Genomic DNA, 21,999 nt, shown 5'->3' on the forward strand with positions numbered 1-21,999 from the left:
CGCACTAGTGTTCGTGGAAGTCGTAACAGGAAAGTTCCAAAAGGGTTAAAAATATAAATCGAATGTTTGTTTCAGATCAAATTTTTTTAGCTTTACACACTTTAACTAACAGTCATCACGGGACCGTCATAAATTAGCGTCAGTTGACCATAAATTGTCTCTTAAAGAACCGAATTTAAAACTCTTCATTCATTAGTCTTATAGTGATATAAACCTTCTTTATGTGTTTGACAGTTAGATTTTAGGATTTTGGATTTTAGGACAGTTGGATGTTTAACTATTTTGATATTCATCTATTTTAACGTAGCATGGCTGACGATAATTTTTCCTAGATAACATCCCTTTATCGATAAAAAAAATGATTGCTTATTCAATGAAAATTGGCTCTCGGCAACTAGACTATGAGGAAAATGGGTAATACAGTAAATTGCAAGGACATTACGAAGAAAATTAATAATTCTTTACAATTTCTTGCTGATTACTTGTGTCACCACCAACAGATCTTCCTGAACTTCCAGATCTTCCGGTTATCCAGAGAAGCTCCCAGCCATCTGCTGTCCCTGACCGGCCCCGGCAGAGATAGTCTCTGCGGCCCCTGACAACATTTCGGCACCTGCAGCGGCCCCTTCTGCACCTGATGGCAATTCGGTAAATTCTCAGAGAACCATAACCAATTTCATAAGTAATTCAAATTCTCGTACATCAGTGCTTTTTTGCACTTGATTAATGCTTTAAACGATGCTAATTCAGTACTTTACTGTTGTTGTTTCTAAAGCTCAGATGTTTAATTGATTAATGACATTTTTATGTAGGAAGGCCTTGTGGAATAGATTTAAAATTATGAGGCAGTTGTGTAATTTTTAGGCAGCCACATCTCAGAGATATAGTTACCATTATAAGATAAATTTAAATTTAATGCAAAAGACCTAAGACGCTTGAATTACATCTTTAATTCCAGCGATTTGACATTAGGAAGAGGAAACGTAAAAACAAAAAGAAGACAAATAATTTTTTATATGTTGATATGTTGATTCAGATCTTTGATAGAATTATTTTTCATCTGAAAACACAAGCTTATGCTCGTGGGGTTAGAAATTTATAAATGATCAAAACTGAGTTTGATATTGTTACATGTCTTTTCCAAGGAATTTGGCTCAGCGTTAGTGAATATAGATATATTGATCTTATGTGTAGCAATCGTGGCAACCAGAAAAATCAGAACAAATAAATTTGTAAACAAGCTGCACACAGTAATTTCATATTTAAATATGTGACTTTTAGTCATTGAGTAAAAATAAAAAGAGTGAAAAGACAATGTTACAATTCGATTCAGAATTCTAGTACCCTTACTGGAACTTTTATTACTTGAACACTGCTATGAAACGTAATTAAATGAACAAAAATGAAAATGACTTATGTGCCAGGATATCTTAAAAGATTTCATATGTTTCATATGTTCATAGTGCCTTAAAAATTTGGCATGAAACTTTATTTCTATACACAAGAATGTTTTTCATGATGGTGCATATCATGGAATTTGGCTGAGTGTCATTGGAGGCTGTGATTCAGTAGACCGACACAGTTTCTCTATTGCTTGCCGGAGGGGATGTGAAAGTTCTTTATGATTGATCGTCCTTTTATCAATCCGTAGAACATGTGAAATTTTATTCATAGAGTAGAAGAAAACAAAATACAATTGAAAGTCAATGTTGAAAATTGATGACAATATTTGATTGCAGCGAAATGTTGCGTTGTAGTATCCTCCCTTTTTTACCGGAACATTTTATTTTATTTTAAACAATGCTTTGAAACCTCACTGAATTCAAAGCATATTAATTTATCATGTGACGAAATATCTCGAAAAATATTTAATCTGTATACTTTAAATTTTGCTTAAGACTTCTATTCTGCCTACGCAGAATACAATGATTTCTATGATAGAGTATGCCCAACCATGGAATTTGGATTAGCATAAATGATCTAAATTACATCTAATATCACTTACTCTAAAATGGTCTGAGTTTCATACTCTAACTAAACCATTTTCTTAGGGGGTTATAGCTAAGATTGAATTCAATATAGCGTAAAAAATTTAACGTTTTCACGTATTCCACTACGTAGTCTTGTAACAGCTCTTCATTTCGATTTGAATTTTGATCACGTACAGGTTTAATTCCCAATAAATTATGAGTGAAAAATTTAATTCTTGGGTCAAGGAAAGTAAACTTTACCTGCTTTCCCGCTCTTTGCTAAGTCGGACCCTGCGTTTGCCGCCATTTTACCACCCTCGAAGCCCTTCTCGGCTATGGTTGCTCCTTTCATGGCTGTTTCCATTGCCTTAGACTGCATGTCCGCTCCACCTGGTGAAATTGAGCTAGATATAATTTAAAAACGAGATGATTTTCTTAGAAACATACGTATTTATCAACGTTATCGATCACAATACTGAAATTGCGTAAGCCAAAAATGAAACAACATAACTAGTGATTTATGAAAAAAGTAGTACTGTTTTGTGCAGTAGTCCTGTATAGTAGCCAATGTCCATAACAATCAAGTATATTAATTTAACTCTATTGAGAAAAATTTGCGTGTAATGTTTAGTGGTATTATTCATTATAAATTGCAGCAAAAGAGTATAATATTAACTTTTTGTGAGTAAAATGAGGCATAAGATCTATGTCATAAGAGCTATATAGCTCTAACTATAGCTCAGTAAGCACTTAATCTATCGGTACTCACTGTTCCATTATACTAACAGAGTTCTCATCCACAGTGTTGATTTAGTGTGAGGGTTAGCACAGATACTTAATGGGTTTATATAGGTTATTCAAATATACATTTTACTGATAGAAGGAACATAAGCTTCAAATCCGTTCACAGTTATAAATTACTCAAATATTATGGCTTTTATTTACCTACCTATGGTTGTTACTAGAAGAAATAACATCCTATTTTTTATTTTATTAAAAATTTATTTCTAGATAGATTGTTGCAGATAAAAATTTTAAATTTGACCTTCACGTAACAACAAAATTAGTGCTATTTTCAGTACATTCTGTTACGCGTGACATGTTTCGATGTGTTAAATCCATTTCACACAGAACAATCTTTAAAAATGTTGGCTGTAGAATATGTTGTGAAATGTACGTAACTTGAAGATCGTGGCAACGTTAACAGAGTAAGTTACACACACACACACACACACACACACACACACACACACACACACACACACACACACACACACACACACACACACACACACACACACACACACACACACACACACACACACACACACAAGCACGCACGTCACTCTGGTATACATGTAGCAGATTTAGTTAATGTTTGTTTTAAACGATTTAATTACTTAAGGTGTTGTGATTATTATTTATGCTTACGCATGTTCCTGATTATTTATCTTTTCTTTCATGTTGCTAGTTATGTATTGTTATTTTTACATATGGTTATTTGTCATTGTTTTATAACTTTGTTGTTATTTACGAGTATTTCTTATCATACACCACAAATTTAGTACTGTAGTTAGTTTTTATATTTAGCTATTTATTATTGTATTTATTTTTTTACCTTTTTGTTGATTATTTGTTAACTTACTTCTATTTCTTACTTATTCGAGGTTTTGTTGATAATTGTTTTAACACGGTTTGTTATTTAATTATATATGTAAATTTTATTAGTTCTATTAATCGTTTATACTCTTTTTAACTTATTGATGTGTACTACGGGTGTAATTCCGTTGGAAGAGTAAATAAGAATAAGAATAAGGTACAAATATATAACCCAATGTTTTCTAACAATTTTCTTAACTTACTGTCCCCCTCAGAATCACTATCGGGGCTCCTGGCAAACCTTCGGTTCAGTTCGTCTCGGTAAAAGAAAGGCACTGGTGTCTCATCAGTACCGACGCGATCGTCTACTCCCACCAAGCCCTGATCAAACGAGAACTCCGGATCCTCAGGAACTTTGGGCATCCCATCCAGCATTTTCTCGACTCTCTCCAGCTCGTTCATGATCTTCTTCACCCGGGCCTGCCAAGGGTACACTGCTCTGCGCTTCCTGCCCAGGCCGACCAGGGAGGTGAGCGAAGAGAAGTCGACCGGAACTGCGGAGAATACCTGGCCGAAGCTGTCAGTAAACATCGACGAGACCTCAGTTGGAACCATCATGGACATGATCATGCCCATCAAACCGACCATGTCGGTCAGCGGCGTCAAATCTAGCTGCCTCGCAACCTGTAAATATAAACAAAATTTGGCATAAATATAACCTAGCTACTAACAATAAGTTTCAGACTATTTATTCTGAAAATGATGCTTGTTTCAAAGAAATTTTAGGGACATAATGAAAAGTATTGTTTGGACTTACCCTGACATTCTGAGCCGAAATCCCCAGAATCTAAACATAATGAAACACAATTAGTAATTTAATCTCAGCGTACACATAAATACAATATTGTTCACAATGAAATAAAAAAATCCTGTTAAGGACACAAGCTTTACTATTTTAACTATTTATTTATTTCACTTCCAATGGTAAACCCAGTGTACAAAATAGTAAAACAGATATATTAATATCAACATAATCATTTGGTGTTAAATTAGAATAGTAAACAGGTGACAACAATACAAATTAATCTTAGCAAAAAAGCGTAAATATAGTAATGAGTTAATAAATAACAATAATAAATATATGATAATAAAGTAATAAGTTATAATAACGAGTAACTTCTAAACGTTCAGGAATGCAATAGTGGAACAGCTATTTAAACGTTGGTGACGTCACTGTAAATACTCAACATATAATACTATGCTAAAGGCTAACTAGACGATACAGCTGTATTGAAACTGAGAAAATACTTAAAACGTTTGAAATATAAACCTTTTTGTATGATTATGCAAACCAAATCAAGCAAAGGAAAGGTGTTGACGTAGATGTGATTATTACGTTCCAACTCCGGCTCGTGATGAAATGAATGCGGAAAATTAGGAAAATATTACTTAACAAGTTGTGCATAATAATTTAAATTATTTTATAAGGAATGAATTGTTTGATCAAATATAAATTTTTGACTATGGGATATTTGTGAAGGCAATAACAAATTTAAACATTTACCATCGTTCACAGACAAAAATTATTAAAATTACTGTTTCAACCCACAATCTGATCCGTGGGAAACTAACCTGAACCTAATTAAAATTTACGTCTAGTTTTGTCACTCGTCTCGAGCCAGGAAACCAATAAAAAGACAATTTTTCGTAAAAATCTCTAATTGGTTCTTTTAATTTCTTTTGTTACAATGAATTTTAACAATATTTTCTGCTACCATATATGAAGCTTTAATTTGAGCAAAGATTGAAGTGGGTCGATACATAACGTTATTACAACTGTCTGAAGAAGTAGCTTCCATTAGAGACAAATCCTTCTTTCTCTCCAGCCAATGAGAAATGGGTGACTTTTTGTACCTAATACTCTTGTGTTCTTATTACAAATTGATAGAAACAGTAAACACTTATGAGAAAGCTAAGAATAAAGCGTAAAATTGTTTGGATTATTAACATTTTGTAGTAGTCGTAATAATGTTTTCACAACAATATTTTTATTTTTTGTCCATGAAGTTTATTTTAGTGTGATAATTGTTTGAAAATATATACAAATATCCGTTTCAAAGAATAATGTAAAATGTTCGGAAAATTCCTGGTTCCTTCACAAAGGCTCCGTTATTGTAATACATTGGGTAGGGTTAAATAATATAAAATAAATTAAAGAACGCATGTGACAACAATACGCTTGGTCACAAAAACAACCACAGACAACTGGGATCCTGTTATACAGTAGATTATATTATATACATACATTCTATGTCATACAAAATTACTGTTATACCCTGCATAATATTAAAACGTTATAAACTCATTCCTTGGAAAGTAATTGATTTAATAAAACAGTCTAGCGAGGAAGAAAAATTAAAGGACTTTCATGTGGACCACAAGTCACTTATAGACGGAGTGGCCGATCTCTTGTGGACGTTCTAAGCGATTATTACTTGGAATTATACATTCATGAAATAACATATATGTTTCACTCAACATAATTATTTAACAATATAATTTACAACCGATCAAAATGCTCAATTACAAGGCGTTTTAACGATGATTGATATTAGAAAGATAATTACGGTTTACTACAATATGTACGAATAATTTAGAAAATATCACAATACACTTACTTTAAATTGATACGAATGTTTTTCTTAATAATATGTCACTTTTAGTTAAAAAATAAATATGTATTTAAATTGCATTCGAAATATTTAAGCGTATTAAAACTTAAATTTTACACCTAACATAGAAGAAAAACATAACACAGAATATACAAATTGCTTAATGAATTATGCAACTGAATGTAAGGGGCGGATTTACTAGTAAAGATTTAAATCTTATCCCAAAAATAAAAGGTGGTCTTATCCCAAACCCCTTTTTTACTTGGATAGGATTACAGACTGAAAGGTGGCAGACAGAACAGAAATTTTTGCGTCCCTCCAGCAGGCAGTTGATAAAATCTGCCAGCATACTGATTTATTGTCTGGAATGACACTGAGCTGAATCTCATGGATAGACATGCATAATCGTCGAAATTATTTGTATCTATGTAGAAATAAAGTTCAATGCAACATTGAAAACCTGCAGATGAATGAAATCTGCAACTGGATATCGTTCTCAAGATGTCCTGCGGATAGTTAGTCTACATAAAAGGGCATAGCAAAATCGATCATCATCAAACACGACATTGCCCAAGTAGGAATAGAGTTACATACCAAATGTAAATCCCATAGCTCAATTCGTTTTTGATATATTGAGCAGAAAACATACGCACAGGCATATAGACAGACAGACGTACAGGAAAGAGAATTTGTACGAACATTAAGTGAGAACTATATGTAAAACGTCAAGTTTACAGTTAGATTCATTCTCTAGCCTGATTTGTAGGCTTTGCTAACGCTCAGCCAAGTTTCATTACAGCTGGTTCTTAGGAGTATGTAAAAATAATTTATGCCTATTGAAGCAATAATAATGTGATTTATATGAGTTTTTGCCGGAAGTTAATAAAATAATAAACATTTTTCCTGTTATGAACTGTTGTTTCTTTTAAAATAAAAGCTTGGCTTTTATATTCTTTTTTTGAAGATTTACAATACAGTTTAATACCTGCCTCTATTTTAATTATAGCAATTAATTGTTAGTACAAGATACGTGTGTGGTCTAATCCTAATAATATTATAAATATAAAAGTGCCTTTGTTTTTGTTTGATTTTCCCGTGTAAACTATTCAACCAAATGTACTGACATTTTATATGGGCATTATTAGGATCCCTGGGATAAGTATAGGCCTATTCTTAGTACAAAAAATGTCCATCTTTGTCTAAAAAGCGGCATTGCAGCAAATAAATATTATTAATTGAAAGAGGTTTTTAAACGTAATCAAATGTTCTGTGGCATCATTGTTTTACGACCGCTTTGTGTTTAATTAATTTAACCACTATTTTAATTTGTTTACATTTTAGGGAGAAAAAACAGAGTAAGCTTGAAGTGTAAGTAACAAAACTTTTAACCTGTTTTGCACCGCTGCTGTTAAGCACAGATTAAAAACAATATCCAGATAAGAAAGTTAAACTTTTAGTAAAAATATAGTTTTAACTGTACGTATATTGCAGCAAATATGTATAAGTATGCAGTGCTTGTTCGGTACTATATATGTACACTATGTGTAACTGTAGGTACAATGAGCTCACATTGCAGTAGTGTCTTGTTACTTGTAATGATATGTACTTAGTTTGACCCAGTTCTAGGTACTACAAGTACGTGCTTGTAACAATAATAGACATAGTGCAGGCCTGTGGCTTGTTGCCATCACACACTATTTACATTTCGGTTACTTGTAATGGTGGTGTGTACTTAGTTTGATCCAGTTATTGGTACTACAAGTACGTGCTTGTAACGATAATAGACAGAGTGCAGGACTGTGGCTTGTTGCCATCACACATTATTTACATTTCAGTTACTTGTAATGATGTGTACTTAGTTTGATCCAGATCTTGGTACTACAAGTACGTGCTTGTAACGATAATAGACAGAGTGCAGGACTGTGGCTTGTTGCCATCACACACTATTTACATTTCGGTTACTTGTAATGATATGTACTTAGTTTGACCCAGTTCTAGGTACTACAAGTACGTGCTTGTAACGATAATAGACATAGTACAGGCCTGTGGCTTGTTGCCATCACACACTATTTACATTTCAGTTACTTGTAATGATGTGTACTTAGTTTGATCCAGATCTTGGTACTACAAGTACGTGCTTGTAACGATAATAGACAGAGTGCAGGACTGTGGCTTGTTGCCATCACACATTATTTACATTTCAGTTACTTGTAATGATGTGTACTTAGTTTGATCCAGTTTTAGGTACTACAAGTACGTGCTTGTAACAATAATAGACATTGCAGGCCTGTGGGTTGTTGCCATCACACACTATTTACATTTCAGTTACTTGTAATGATGTGTACTTAGTTTGATCCAGTTCTAGGTACTACGAGTACGTGCTTGTAACAATAATAGACATAGTGCAGGCCTGTGGCTTGTTGCCATCACACTATTTACATTTAGGTTACTTGTAATGATGTGTACTTAGTTTGATCCAGTTATTGGTACTACAAGTACGTGCTTGTAACAATAATAGACATAGTGCAGGCCTGTGGGTTGTTGCCTTCACACACTATTTACATTTCGGTTACTTGATGTGTACTTAGTTTGACCCAGATCTTGGTACTTCTCAAAAATTCTTGAATCAATAGTCTGTCAAATACTTGTGGCTTTCCTAGAAATCAACAACATTCTCTCTACTCAGCAGCATGGCTTCCGCCAAGGGAAATCCACTACATCAGCCATCTTCAATTTTATAAACGAACTATCGCTTTCTTTGGACAATAGACTTCATTCCCTTGGTGTTTTCTGTGATTTAAGCAAAGCGTTTGATTCCGATGATCATAATATTCTCCTTGGAAATCTAGAAAAATATGGAGTTAGAGGTCACTCTTTTAAATTCATGAAGTCGTATTTGTCTGATAGGAATCAAACCGTCCAAATCCATGATGGCCAAAATAAAGTTTTCTCATCATATAGAGCCATTACTTGTGGTGTTCCTCAAGGCTCTATTCTTGGTCCTGTATTATTTCTCATTTATGTAAACGATCTTCCAAAAATTTCAACAGACCTCAAAGTTACGATGTTTGCTGATGATTGTTCTTTTCTTGTTTCCAATAAATCCCCACATTTGGCTATATCGAATTCAAACATCCAGTTGCAAAGTTTAAATCAGTGGTTCAATTTAAATAAACTTAAATTAAACATCAGCAAAACTAATATCATCCAGTTTCATCTAGGGAACACAAACCAGTTTAATATCCAGGGTCTTATCAAACTAGGAAGCGAGGAAGCCAAGCAAGAAATCTCAGTTAAATTTCTGGGTTTATATATCGATAATAGGCTCACATGGGGCGGCCACGTGGAACATGTCTGCAAAAGGCTTCGGACCATGGGATTTGCTCTCAGCCGTCTCGCCAAGGTCTGTAGCCAAGATGTTCTACGAACAGTATATTTTTCTCACGTTCAATCGATTTTGAGGTACGGGTTAATGTTCTGGGGTCCATCCAGTGTAGTAAATTTTAATAGAGTATTTGTCCTCCAGAAATGGTGTTTGCGAATCATCTCAGGACGTAGGAGATTCGAAACTTGTAAACCTCTTTTCGCTGAATTAAAAATACTTACTCTGGCGGGTCTGGTGGGGTACGAGCTATGCTCTTTTGTTAAGGGCAATCCAAAGCTTTTTGTAAGCAATGGATACTACCATCAGTATCCGACCAGATCAAGAGGGCTGATATCTGCGGCTGCGCATAGTACTAGCGCATTTGAGAGGGGTCCATACCACTTGGGTGCAAAAGCTTTCAATGCATTGCCATTGAATATTAAAAATGAGCAAAATCTACGTTTATTTAAAAAAAAACTAAAGACACACTTTCTTGATAAATGTTTCTACTGTGTAAGAGATTTGTTAAGTTAGATATAGTTTTAGTATTTTGACATGTAATGTAAAAATGTATTTTGCATTTACGAATAAAGATCTTGTAATCTTGTACAAGTACGTGCTTGTAACAATAATAGACATAGTGCAGGCCTGTGGGTTGTTGCCATCATACGCTATTTACATTTCGGTTACTTGTAATGATGTGTACTTAGTTTGATCCAGTTCTTGGTACTACAAGTACGTGCTTGTAACAATAATAAACATTGCAGGCTTGTGGGTTGTTGCCATCACACACTATTTACATTTCGGTTACTTGTAATGATGTGTACTTAGTTTGATCCAGTTCTTGGTACTACGAGTACGTGCTTGTAACAATAATAGACATAGTGCAGGCCTGTGGCTTGTTGCCATCACACACTATTTATATTTCGGTTACTTGTAATGGTGTGTACTTAGTTTTATCCAGATCTTGGTACTAAAAATATCTGCTTGTAACAATAATAGACATAGTGCAGGCCTGTGGGTTATTGCCATCACACACTATTTACATTTCGGTTACTTGTAATGATGTATACTTAGTTTGATCCAGTTCTTGGTACTACAAGTACGTGCTTGTAATAATAATAGACATAGTGCAGGCCTGTGGCTTGTTGCCATCACACACTATTTACATTTAGGCTACTTGTAATGATGTGTACTTAGTTTGATCCAGTTATTGGTACTACAAGTACGTGCTTGTAACAATAATAGACATTGCAGGCCTGTGGGCTGTTGCCATCACACACTATTTACATTTCGGTTACTTGTAATGATGTGTACTTATTTTGATCCAGTTCTTGGTACTACAAGTACGTGCTTGTAACAATAATAGACATTGCGGGCTTGTGGGTTGTTGCCATCACACACTATTTACATTTCGGTTACTTGTAATGATGTGTACTTAGTTTGATCCAGTTCTTGGTACTACGAGTACGTGCTTGTAACAATAATAGACATAGTGCAGGCCTGTGGCTTGTTGCCATCACACACTATTTATATTTCGGTTACTTGTAATGGTGTGTACTTAGTTTGATCCAGATCTTGGTACTAAAAAATATCTGCTTGTAACAATAATAGACATAGTGCAGGCCTGTGGGTTATTGCCATCACACACTATTTACATTTCGGTTACTTGTAATGATGTATACTTAGTTTGATCCAGTTCTTGGTACTACAAGTACGTGCTTGTAACAATAATAGACATAGTGCAGGCCTGTGGCTTGTTGCCATCACACACTATTTACATTTAGGCTACTTGTAATGATGTGTACTTAGTTTGATCCAGTTATTGGTACTACAAGTACGTGCTTGTAACAATAATAGACATTGCAGGCCTGTGGGCTGTTGCCATCACACACTATTTACATTTAGTTTACTTGTAATGATGTGTACTTAGTTTGATCCAGTTCTTGGTACTACAAGTACGTGCTTGTAACAATAATAGACATAGTGCAGGCCTGTGGCTTGTTGCCATCACACACTATTTACATTTAGGTTACTTGCAATGATGTGTACTTAGTTTGATCCAGTTCTTGGTACTACAAGTACGTGCTTGTAACAATAATAGACATAGTGCAGGCCTGTGGCTTGTTGCCATCACACACTATTTACATTTAGATTACTTGCAATGATGATGTGTACTTAGTTTGATCCAGTTCTTGGTACTACAAGTACGTGCTTGTAACAATAATAAACATTGCAGGCTTGTGGGTTGTTGCCATCACACACTATTTACATTTCGGTTACTTGTAATGATGTGTACTTAGTTTGATCCAGTTCTTGGTACTACGAGTACGTGCTTGTAACAATAATAGACATAGTGCAGGCCTGTGGCTTGTTGCCATCACACACTATTTATATTTCGGTTACTTGTAATGGTGTGTACTTAGTTTTATCCAGATCTTGGTACTAAAAATATCTGCTTGTAACAATAATAGACATAGTGCAGGCCTGTGGGTTATTGCCATCACACACTATTTACATTTCGGTTACTTGTAATGATGTATACTTAGTTTGATCCAGTTCTTGGTACTACAAGTACGTGCTTGTAATAATAATAGACATAGTGCAGGCCTGTGGCTTGTTGCCATCACACACTATTTACATTTAGGCTACTTGTAATGATGTGTACTTAGTTTGATCCAGTTATTGGTACTACAAGTACGTGCTTGTAACAATAATAGACATTGCAGGCCTGTGGGCTGTTGCCATCACACACTATTTACATTTCGGTTACTTGTAATGATGTGTACTTATTTTGATCCAGTTCTTGGTACTACAAGTACGTGCTTGTAACAATAATAGACATTGCGGGCTTGTGGGTTGTTGCCATCACACACTATTTACATTTCGGTTACTTGTAATGATGTGTACTTAGTTTGATCCAGTTCTTGGTACTACGAGTACGTGCTTGTAACAATAATAGACATAGTGCAGGCCTGTGGCTTGTTGCCATCACACACTATTTATATTTCGGTTACTTGTAATGGTGTGTACTTAGTTTGATCCAGATCTTGGTACTAAAAATATCTGCTTGTAACAATAATAGACATAGTGCAGGCCTGTGGGTTATTGCCATCACACACTATTTACATTTCGGTTACTTGTAATGATGTATACTTAGTTTGATCCAGTTCTTGGTACTACAAGTACGTGCTTGTAACAATAATAGACATAGTGCAGGCCTGTGGCTTGTTGCCATCACACACTATTTACATTTAGGCTACTTGTAATGATGTGTACTTAGTTTGATCCAGTTATTGGTACTACAAGTACGTGCTTGTAACAATAATAGACATTGCAGGCCTGTGGGCTGTTGCCATCACACACTATTTACATTTAGTTTACTTGTAATGATGTGTACTTAGTTTGATCCAGTTCTTGGTACTACAAGTACGTGCTTGTAACAATAATAGACATAGTGCAGGCCTGTGGCTTGTTGCCATCACACACTATTTACATTTAGGTTACTTGCAATGATGTGTACTTAGTTTGATCCAGTTCTTGGTACTACAAGTACGTGCTTGTAACAATAATAGACATAGTGCAGGCCTGTGGCTTGTTGCCATCACACACTATTTACATTTAGATTACTTGCAATGATGTGTACTTAGTTTGATCCAGTTCTTGGTACTACAAGTACGTGCTTGTAACAATAATAGACATTGCAGGCCTGTGGGTTGTTGCCATCACACACTATTTACATTTTGGTTACTTGTTTAATTAATATTTTACAAACCCTATGAAGTTATAGATGTAAACCATATTTATTTGCCAAACCAGGCAATCCTTTATATATGTTACTAACTGTTGCTCGGAATATTCTAAAGCTAAGTCCATATAATAATTTATTTTAAAGCATTCAAATATGTATCATTAATACCACTAAGCCTTTCTACAAAAAATAAATGCAGTATGTGCAGTATATGTAACTGTAGGTACAGGAGCTCACACTGCAGCGGTGTCTTGTTAGTTGTAATGATGTGTACTTAGTTTGACCTAGTTCTATGAACTACATGCTTGTTACAATAACGGAATAATGCAGGCCTGTGCATTGTTGTATAGTACGTATAGGATATGTAACTGTAGGTACAGGAGCTCACACTGCAGCGGTGTCTTGTTAGTTGTAATGATGTTTACTTAGTTTGACCTAGTTCTATGAACTACATGCTTGTTGCAATAACGGAATAATGCAGGCCTGTGCATTGTTGTATAGTACGTATAGGATATGTAACTGTAGGTACAGGAGCTCACACTGCAGCGGTGTCTTGTTAGTTGTAATGATGTGTACTTAGTTTGACCTAGTTCTAGGTACTACAAGTACGTGCCTGTATCAATAATAGACATAGTGCAGGCCTGTGGGTTGTTGCCACCACACACAATTTACATTTCTGTTACTTGTTTTAATAATATTTTACAAATAATAAGAAGTTATAGTAATAAATACTATATTTCATTGAAAACCAGGCGATCCTTTACATATGGAACTAGCTGTTACCCGTGGTCATATATATATATAAAATTTTTAATAAGCATTGAATCACAAAAGTACTTGCTCCGCCGGGGCCTGAACCCACATCTGCCACTTGCCGAGTGTGTGTGCTACCACTACACCACAGAGCCCATACTTTTTACAATTCAATTATTTTGTATTTGGCCGTATCTGTCACATATGCGTTTAAATAACCAGACTAACATATGATAGGTATACGAAATACCTGTAAAACGACTTTTGTTTACATTCATTAAATTTGTAAAAATAGCAATTAGCAAATTTAATTTTTAATATACATTGAATCTAGATCCCGGTGGAGTAAGTAATTTTTGTGAAACAAGGCAAACCCAACATTGGTGTTGAACATATATATAATTCACTGGAACTATAATTTTTTCTAAACGTACCTACGAAATTTCGTGTAAAGCTACTAGTAGATAATAATATGGGGTTCCTGGCGCACTTTCGGAGCCGACCGAAAAGCAATGTAAAAATACTGTTCAATGTACCATAAAGGAAGCTGAGAAATAACACAGCAAATCTCAATGAAAAATTAACCGAATCTACAGTCGTTCGTCTCCAAAAGCGATCGGTACATTACTATCTACTCTGTGGAATGAAAAATTAACCAAATCTACAGCTGTTTGCTTCTACTTTCTTAAGCTGTGCTTTGTAAAAATGTTGTCAAATCTGCTACGAATAAAGGAAAAATCTTCGAAATCTTAATAAAATTTAATCAATTTAAAACATTTTTACTAAAAACATACTGTACTTTAATAAAAAACGTTTCTACTAAATAAACAACATGAACTCACCAAAGTCTCTACAATTTCTAGCATTAAAACAGTGCAACAAAGATGAATTCAGTGAATTGCCGGTTTATTTTCAACAACAGTTGATACCGTCTTCGATACTTTCCTTAAATGATACAGAATTCAAAGAACTTGTAAAGTCTTTTGCAGAAAAAAACGTCTAATGGAGTGTTTTACTATCGGCAAAAAACTAAAAAAGTAAGGGATTACATATTTAATATAATTACGAAAGATATTGAAAAGAAAGTAAAAAATAAACAAACAGAGAGTTTTCATCGTTTTTTTATGACATTTTTCCCATATTATACGTTCTTTCAAGATAATCAAGACTTAATTGATGAATTTCTTAGGAATTTTTGTGAGTATCAAGATTTATCAACACAATTCATTAAAGAGCATTATAGAATTTTTCTTATAGAATATAGCCACATTTTGTGTGAAACAAAAGGTATTACTGTAGATAATATTCCATGTGATTCCTATGAAGAAAGACACCAACTATGGTTATCAAAACAGTACTATGACGTGGGGAGGGACTGCAAGTTTTAGAGCACAACTGAAAAGACTTTATTCTACAAAGTTAATTGTTATAATTTCTTTATCTTTTATAGTCTTCTTTCCAGTAACAATCAAGTGTAATTTTTCATTTTTGTTTAATTCTTTAATCTTTTTTTCATCCAAAACAGTCAAAAATCTGTTCGGCAAGTGTACTTTACAATCTTCCAACTCGGCAATTATTGTAAACCCGAATTTATCTTTCATTTTCTCCAAATTCAAGATTCTATGTTTTTTCCTTTCTTCCAATTCATTTAACTTCTTATACTCTTTAAACTTACATTCTCCAATATCATTTAACTCTTTCAAGAACTCCATTTAAATAGAAAAAATTTAAAGACGGAAAAAAATGAAATTTGCTAACAATCACTCGAGAAGTCGAGGGAATTGCCAACATCTTCATTGTTTGACGAGGTTCTTCATTTACTTTCTCCAAATGTACTATAAAATCATCGAGGATTTCTGGCTTAAAATCGTAGACAAATTCAACATCCAGATAATGAAAAAATACAGGTAATATCTTTTCATAATAAACGTGTGTATCGATACCTACAAACCTAATGTATTCTTTGAAAAGGAAAATAATTTTGTCAATGGTTCCAAGAGATAAGTAAAAATTTTTATTCTGTTTTCTAAATTCTGTAACAAATTTTGTTTGTTTTTCACCTCCGTATTGTAATTTTGTAAGCAGATTATTCAAATGTGTTAGTTTATTTCGAAATTTCCTAGGTTTAGGTCTTTCGTACAAAATTAAATTACAATCTCTACAAACTAAATATTTTTTATCAATAATTTCTCCTCTATTATAACACTTGTAACAGTTGGCATTATACTCTTCCATTTAAACAAAAAGATTTTTTTATAAATGGAGATTATGGAACTAACTCTGCCGAGATATAAATTTTTCAGCGCAAATGTTTGTGTTTACATTTCTACAACAGAGATAAATAGAAATAATTTCATTCTATTGTACAACTATTTAGGATATTTTGTCTATGATTACAAAGATTATTCCGGAAGAAATCGAGATTTTTCATCAACGAAAGAGTATATTTTTGAAGTTTTAGAAGGAATGAAAGAGAATAATATGAACATCATCAATTATTGTAAAAGACAAAATGAATGATTGTGTCTTTGGTGTAGTGTTGTTAGTGTGCGTGTTTGCGCTATGGGGAATCACATCACATTCAACTTCTACGGTGTCTATTGTTTAGAGACTTGGCCCTGCACTGCTACTGTCCAACCAAGTTAATGGCTAGGAGCTGTAATTCGGGTCTTAGACTCTGGAATTTTTTTGTTCCCAAGTCTCATTTTTTCTTTGGTAACTACTGTGTAGAAGTTGATGGAGAGATTCAATTAGGGAATTTGTGTCGGGTGTTTTGTAAGTGTAATGTTGTATTAATGAACGATGTGAATGAATGTAATGAACGAATTAAGGAAGAGAAGGAATTAAGGAATGAAGTGGAAAGGTGAGGAAGCAAATGGCGCGCCAACCACAGTTGTCATTACTCGGCTTGTTCTATAGTCATTACACTATGGCCACTCGTGTAAAGACTTGTCCCCAACCACTGAACGACAACCATGTCTTCCTCAATAAAAAGCGCGCCTGAAGCTCTGGGATTTGAACCCAGAACCTCAGGCTTTGAAGGCAAGCGTCTTACCAACTGAGCTACGGAGAGTCTCGAAAGTTATAAGCTATATCTCTGCTATATAAGTTGTTCAATTAGGAGTGCTAGTTTACAAATTTATTAATAATTTTATATTTCAAAAACCACTCAACCGATTTTAATGAAATTTGGTACACATATAGTAAATACTTAACTCTTTCGACTTAACTTATCCATAAGGGTGAAATCATCCCCTATTTCTTAATATTCATAAAAAAATAAAAAAAATTATCAGAAAAATCTGAAACTTCAAAAACAAGCGAGTTCAACTTAAAATTTCATGAAAATAACAAAATTTTCAAAAACTACCCCAATCATCCCTTATCTTAAAACTCTTATATCTCGAGAACTATTGGAGCTTTTTTGCTGAAATTTGGTATATAGGATCAGTAAATATTAAAGTATTTTTTAAAATCATAACTTCCGGTCCAACCCTTAAGATGACCTTGGAATAGTTTTTTGTTAATATCATCCCCATTTTTTAAGATATTCTTTTGAAATTAAAAATGAATACTTATAGCAATGTCTTTAATAATTCTGTAAAGTTGTAGAATTATCCAATGAATAATATAGACAATAAGACGATTTTATCAAAAATTTTACTGAATTTCTCTAATATCGTTCTTAATCACATCATAGGCTAAAAATTTCTCAGAAACCACAACCACATAACATGTCGAGTTTGTAACAGCTTTTTGAAAATCCATATTGATAATTATATCGTTCTTTGAACCAGAAATATTTGTCATACTCTTTGTTGTATCAATGACATAAATAGGTCTATTCGCTAAAAATTCTTTAGGATTGTAATACATTTCCTTATTATTACAGTAAACTTTCTTAAAATCTTGATACATCTGATACATGATTCTGAAAAGACCTCCGGAAATGTTTAAATTTTGTAATTCATCTGGATAATAAGAACCGTTCAATTTTACTCTGATATTTTTTACATCCAAACTATCAAACTTTGAAGGATTTTTTTCTTGATTATTCTGTCTATCTGTTTGAAAACCGATGATAACGAACTTGGGATTGAAGATATTTCTATAAATATTTGTGATATCGAACTAATAAGTTGTTCCGGAAATACCTTTTTGTTCAATACATTGCCAATCTAGAAAATTAAACATAATGTTTTGACTTTTTGTAATTTCATCAATCAACCTAATTTTACTCGTGGTTTTATAATCAATCATTGGAACTCTAATAAAAAAATCTGTAATTGTTATTTTTCCATCAACAGGCATAACATTTCCAGTTGCAGTCTTCAGAATCACATCATCGTCTTCTGCTCTTATAAAACTTAGATAAAATCCTCCTTTATAGATCGGAATAGTAACATTTTCAAAAAATCCTAATCCAAAATGAGATAAATTTCCAGCTGCTTCAAAAACACCAAATTTAAAATCTGATTCAAAGCCATTAGAAGTTTGAGAAATAACATCACTTTTTGAATACGAAATAGTTCCTTTAATTGTGCTTAATTGGCCACAGTTTTCGACTTCTTCTATCAATTTATTGTGTTTTCTTACTTCAATCTTAGAAAATAAAAACGGTATAAAATTATCGATTAATCTAACATTATCAGTTCCAAGATATGCTTGACCATCTTGTTTTGTTAAAGTTCCAGAAATATAAAACTGGAAGTTAGACGAGCAAAAGTTATCTCCAAAATCAATATTAAACTCAGTTCTTTTATTCGGTTCATTCAAATGTTGTTTACTAATTGGATAGAAATTTTTAAACTCCGCCCTTTCAATATCACTAGCATATTTTCTGTAGTCCGCCATTTAATAAGAGAAAATTTAGAAATTTTAAACATCGTGTATCATTTTTTCATCGATCTAATGTACGTTTTTTATAAGAAAAGATATAAATTTTAGTAAAATAATTAAAAAGATTAGAGTCATTTTTAATGATCTACTTCGTCATATTCAGGATTCTCTTCCTTAAATTTTGCGATCTCGGTCACATATTTCAATAAAATCTGCACAGGATAGTAACCGCTATCTATAATATTGTTCCAATCAACTGTATCTTTATTTTCATCCAAAAACTTTATACTCAAGTGTTGATAGAGACAAAGAACAGACATATGATCTTTTAATTGATAATGTATATTTTCTTGAATGAACTCTGATGATAAAGTTTGATATTTAGCAATGTTATACCAATTCAATTTGTTTACGTATAATCTCATCATATCTTCGGATAATTCATATTTTTGAGAAATGTCATCCCAATGTTCTTTTTTCAAATCTCTTTCGTGTTGCATTATAAAAAGATCGAAAGCACTGTAATGTCCCGCCATCTCTATTTATTAAGAAAAAATTTCAAAATCAAGTTTTTATAAATTGGCTCTTTTTAGTGTTACATTCAGCACATTTTCCAGATATTCTCTTAACTCCATTGATGTTTACATAGTATTTTATATCATTTGTTGCAGTTTTTTCTTTACATCTCACACAATATATGAGCGCCATTTATATAAGGAAAATTAGTCATCATAGCCGCCTAATCCATTAAATCTGTTATCAATGTTTTCAAAAGATTTATTAACATCTTCTTTAAATTTATTAAAGTTTTCTTCTAGTTTATTTACTTTATCGAGATATAAAGAGTATTGATCATCTATTCTTTTAAGTAATTCATTATTATGTGTTACATTCTCAGTGAAACGTGTACCTAAATTTTCAAAAAAGTTTATTTTCTCATTGAAACGTGTATCAAAATTTTCCAGAATTTTGTTAATTACTTCACCAACTAATTCATTAACATTATTTTTATATGTATTAAAGTTTTCTTCTAGTTTATTTACTTTATCAAGTAATTCACCAACATCGTCTACTGATCTTTTACTTCTTTCATCAAGTTTTTCATAGACTTCTGTTGTAAAATCTTTAACATGCTGTTTATGATTCTCATAATTTTGTTTTAGTTCATTAAACATTTTAATAGGATCTTCTAATTGAATCATTACAACAACATCAAATGGATTAATTCCTTTACTAACACCGCTAATTCTTTTTCCTTTAAAATCTAAGGCATTTTTAACATTCGGATCATGTAAATCAACAATATCGATGTTTTCTGATAATTTTAGAGGTTTTAAAATTTGTTCTTTAACAACAACATCATGTTTGTCAATACCAGGTCGAACACCGACAATTCTTTTTTTATTAGCTAAACTAACATAATTCTTTTCAACTTTGATCGCTTCAGTAATTTTATCAGCTTTTTCGATATGAGACATTAAATTGGTAAATAATTTTTTTACACCATCATCAACTTCTTTTTCCAATGTTTTTATTTTATCAGCAACTTCATTTGAACTCATGAAATTTGCAAGTTTGTTATCATATTCTGCTTTAAAATCTTCAATCTCGATAGCAAACATATCTGAATCTGGAAGGTTTTGTAATACATTTTCTAACTTGTTATCAAACTCATTTCTCAAACTATCAAAATTCAAACTATTATCTACATTTTGAATAATTTGTGTTCCAAATACGTCAAAAATATTTTGTGAATCCATATTTATTAAGTAATAATTTGTTAACAACTTCTTTAAAATCTTTACCAGTACTCAGTTCATTCAAAACAAAAACACATAAATGACCACAAATTGGGGGATCTTTATAGTCTTGAATCTGAGAATCATTGTAGTAGACGCTTGATTTTTTCAAATATTTAATCAATTCTATAGGTGGTTTGTCCTCAATTCTTCCATACGAATCAAAATAACATGCATTCTTATCATTTTTATAATAACAAATCCAATGCGTTCCACTTCCCATAATCGAGTCTAAATTCACAATTCCCACATTCAAATTTCTTAACTTTTTCAGGTAATGTATCTCTCATGAAGATTCCTCTAAAATGTTTAATATTTTTGCAGATTTCTTCCAATTCCCCGAATGTTAAAGGTTTAAATTTTTTTTTCAATGTTTGATTTCACGTAATTCAAAGTTTTTTCATCTAATCCAGATCCTGTAACATCTTCCAACTCTTTATCTAACCAATTTAAAATGTTTCGAACAATAGGAATCACATCCTTTTTAACGATTGGAGCAGCTTTACGAACATAAGGAACAACATTTTTAACAACTGGAATATTTTCTCCAAAATCTAATAAATCTTTCAAAAGTCCACCATTTTTGAGTTCTTTCAACTGATTATAAGAAAATTCTATTCTGGTTCCTTTATTGTTTTTTCTTATGTTTTTCGAGTTTATTGTATTGTCTATTTGTTAAAAATATCTTATCTTCGCCATTTTTTAGTTGATCTATTTTAAATTGAATACTAACGGGTATTTTCTTCTTAAAAGCGGATTTTATTTTTTCTTTCTGATTTTTGCTGAAGTTTACGTTCACCTCCATTTATATAGTTAAAATTTCAAGTTCTCTTCGATTCCCATTCCTAGTTTTCTCTTCAAAAACATTGCTCCAGCTGTTGGAAGCGCAACAAATCTTTCACCTAAACTAGCATCTTTTGATAAAAATCTATCCATTGCCTTATCTTGCAAAACTTTATCTGCGATATGTCTGGAATTTGTGTCTCTATGTTTTGCATAAAAAATATCGTGTTCCATAGCAGCTTGATCTAATTTATTTATACCAGTATCTCCTCTTTTTAGTCTTTTTTCGAGTATTGTGCCAGGCCCCAGATACTGATAAGTTGGTACGTCTAATTCAAAAGGTAAATTGTTGATAAAATCATTCAAAAGTCCACTACCCTCAATCATAGATGAACTTATTGCCGGCAAAACTCGTTTTAAATATTTAATTCCATCAGGTTTTTCAATCATTTCATCAAGTTTGTTCGAA

The 21,999-nt window shown here is 32.8% G+C and overlaps 1 protein-coding gene across 1 annotated transcript; it reads right to left on the reverse strand.

Moving 5' to 3' along the window:
- Positions 1–438: 438 nt before the first annotated feature.
- On the reverse strand, positions 439–4,414 carry LOC124372330. The gene is made up of 4 exons (XM_046830712.1): positions 4,387–4,414; positions 3,833–4,253; positions 2,232–2,360; positions 439–634 (listed from the first exon to the last, which is right to left on the reverse strand). The coding sequence occupies exons 2-4, from the start codon at positions 4,215–4,217 to the stop codon at positions 528–530; spliced, it is 621 nt and encodes a 206-aa protein (XP_046686668.1). The 5' UTR covers positions 4,218–4,253; positions 4,387–4,414; the 3' UTR covers positions 439–527.
- Positions 4,415–21,999: the final 17,585 nt, after the last annotated feature.

The sequence above is a fragment of the Homalodisca vitripennis genome, unplaced genomic scaffold (genome assembly GCF_021130785.1).
Source record: "Homalodisca vitripennis isolate AUS2020 unplaced genomic scaffold, UT_GWSS_2.1 ScUCBcl_2919;HRSCAF=8079, whole genome shotgun sequence".
NCBI lineage: Eukaryota > Metazoa > Arthropoda > Insecta > Hemiptera > Cicadellidae > Homalodisca > Homalodisca vitripennis.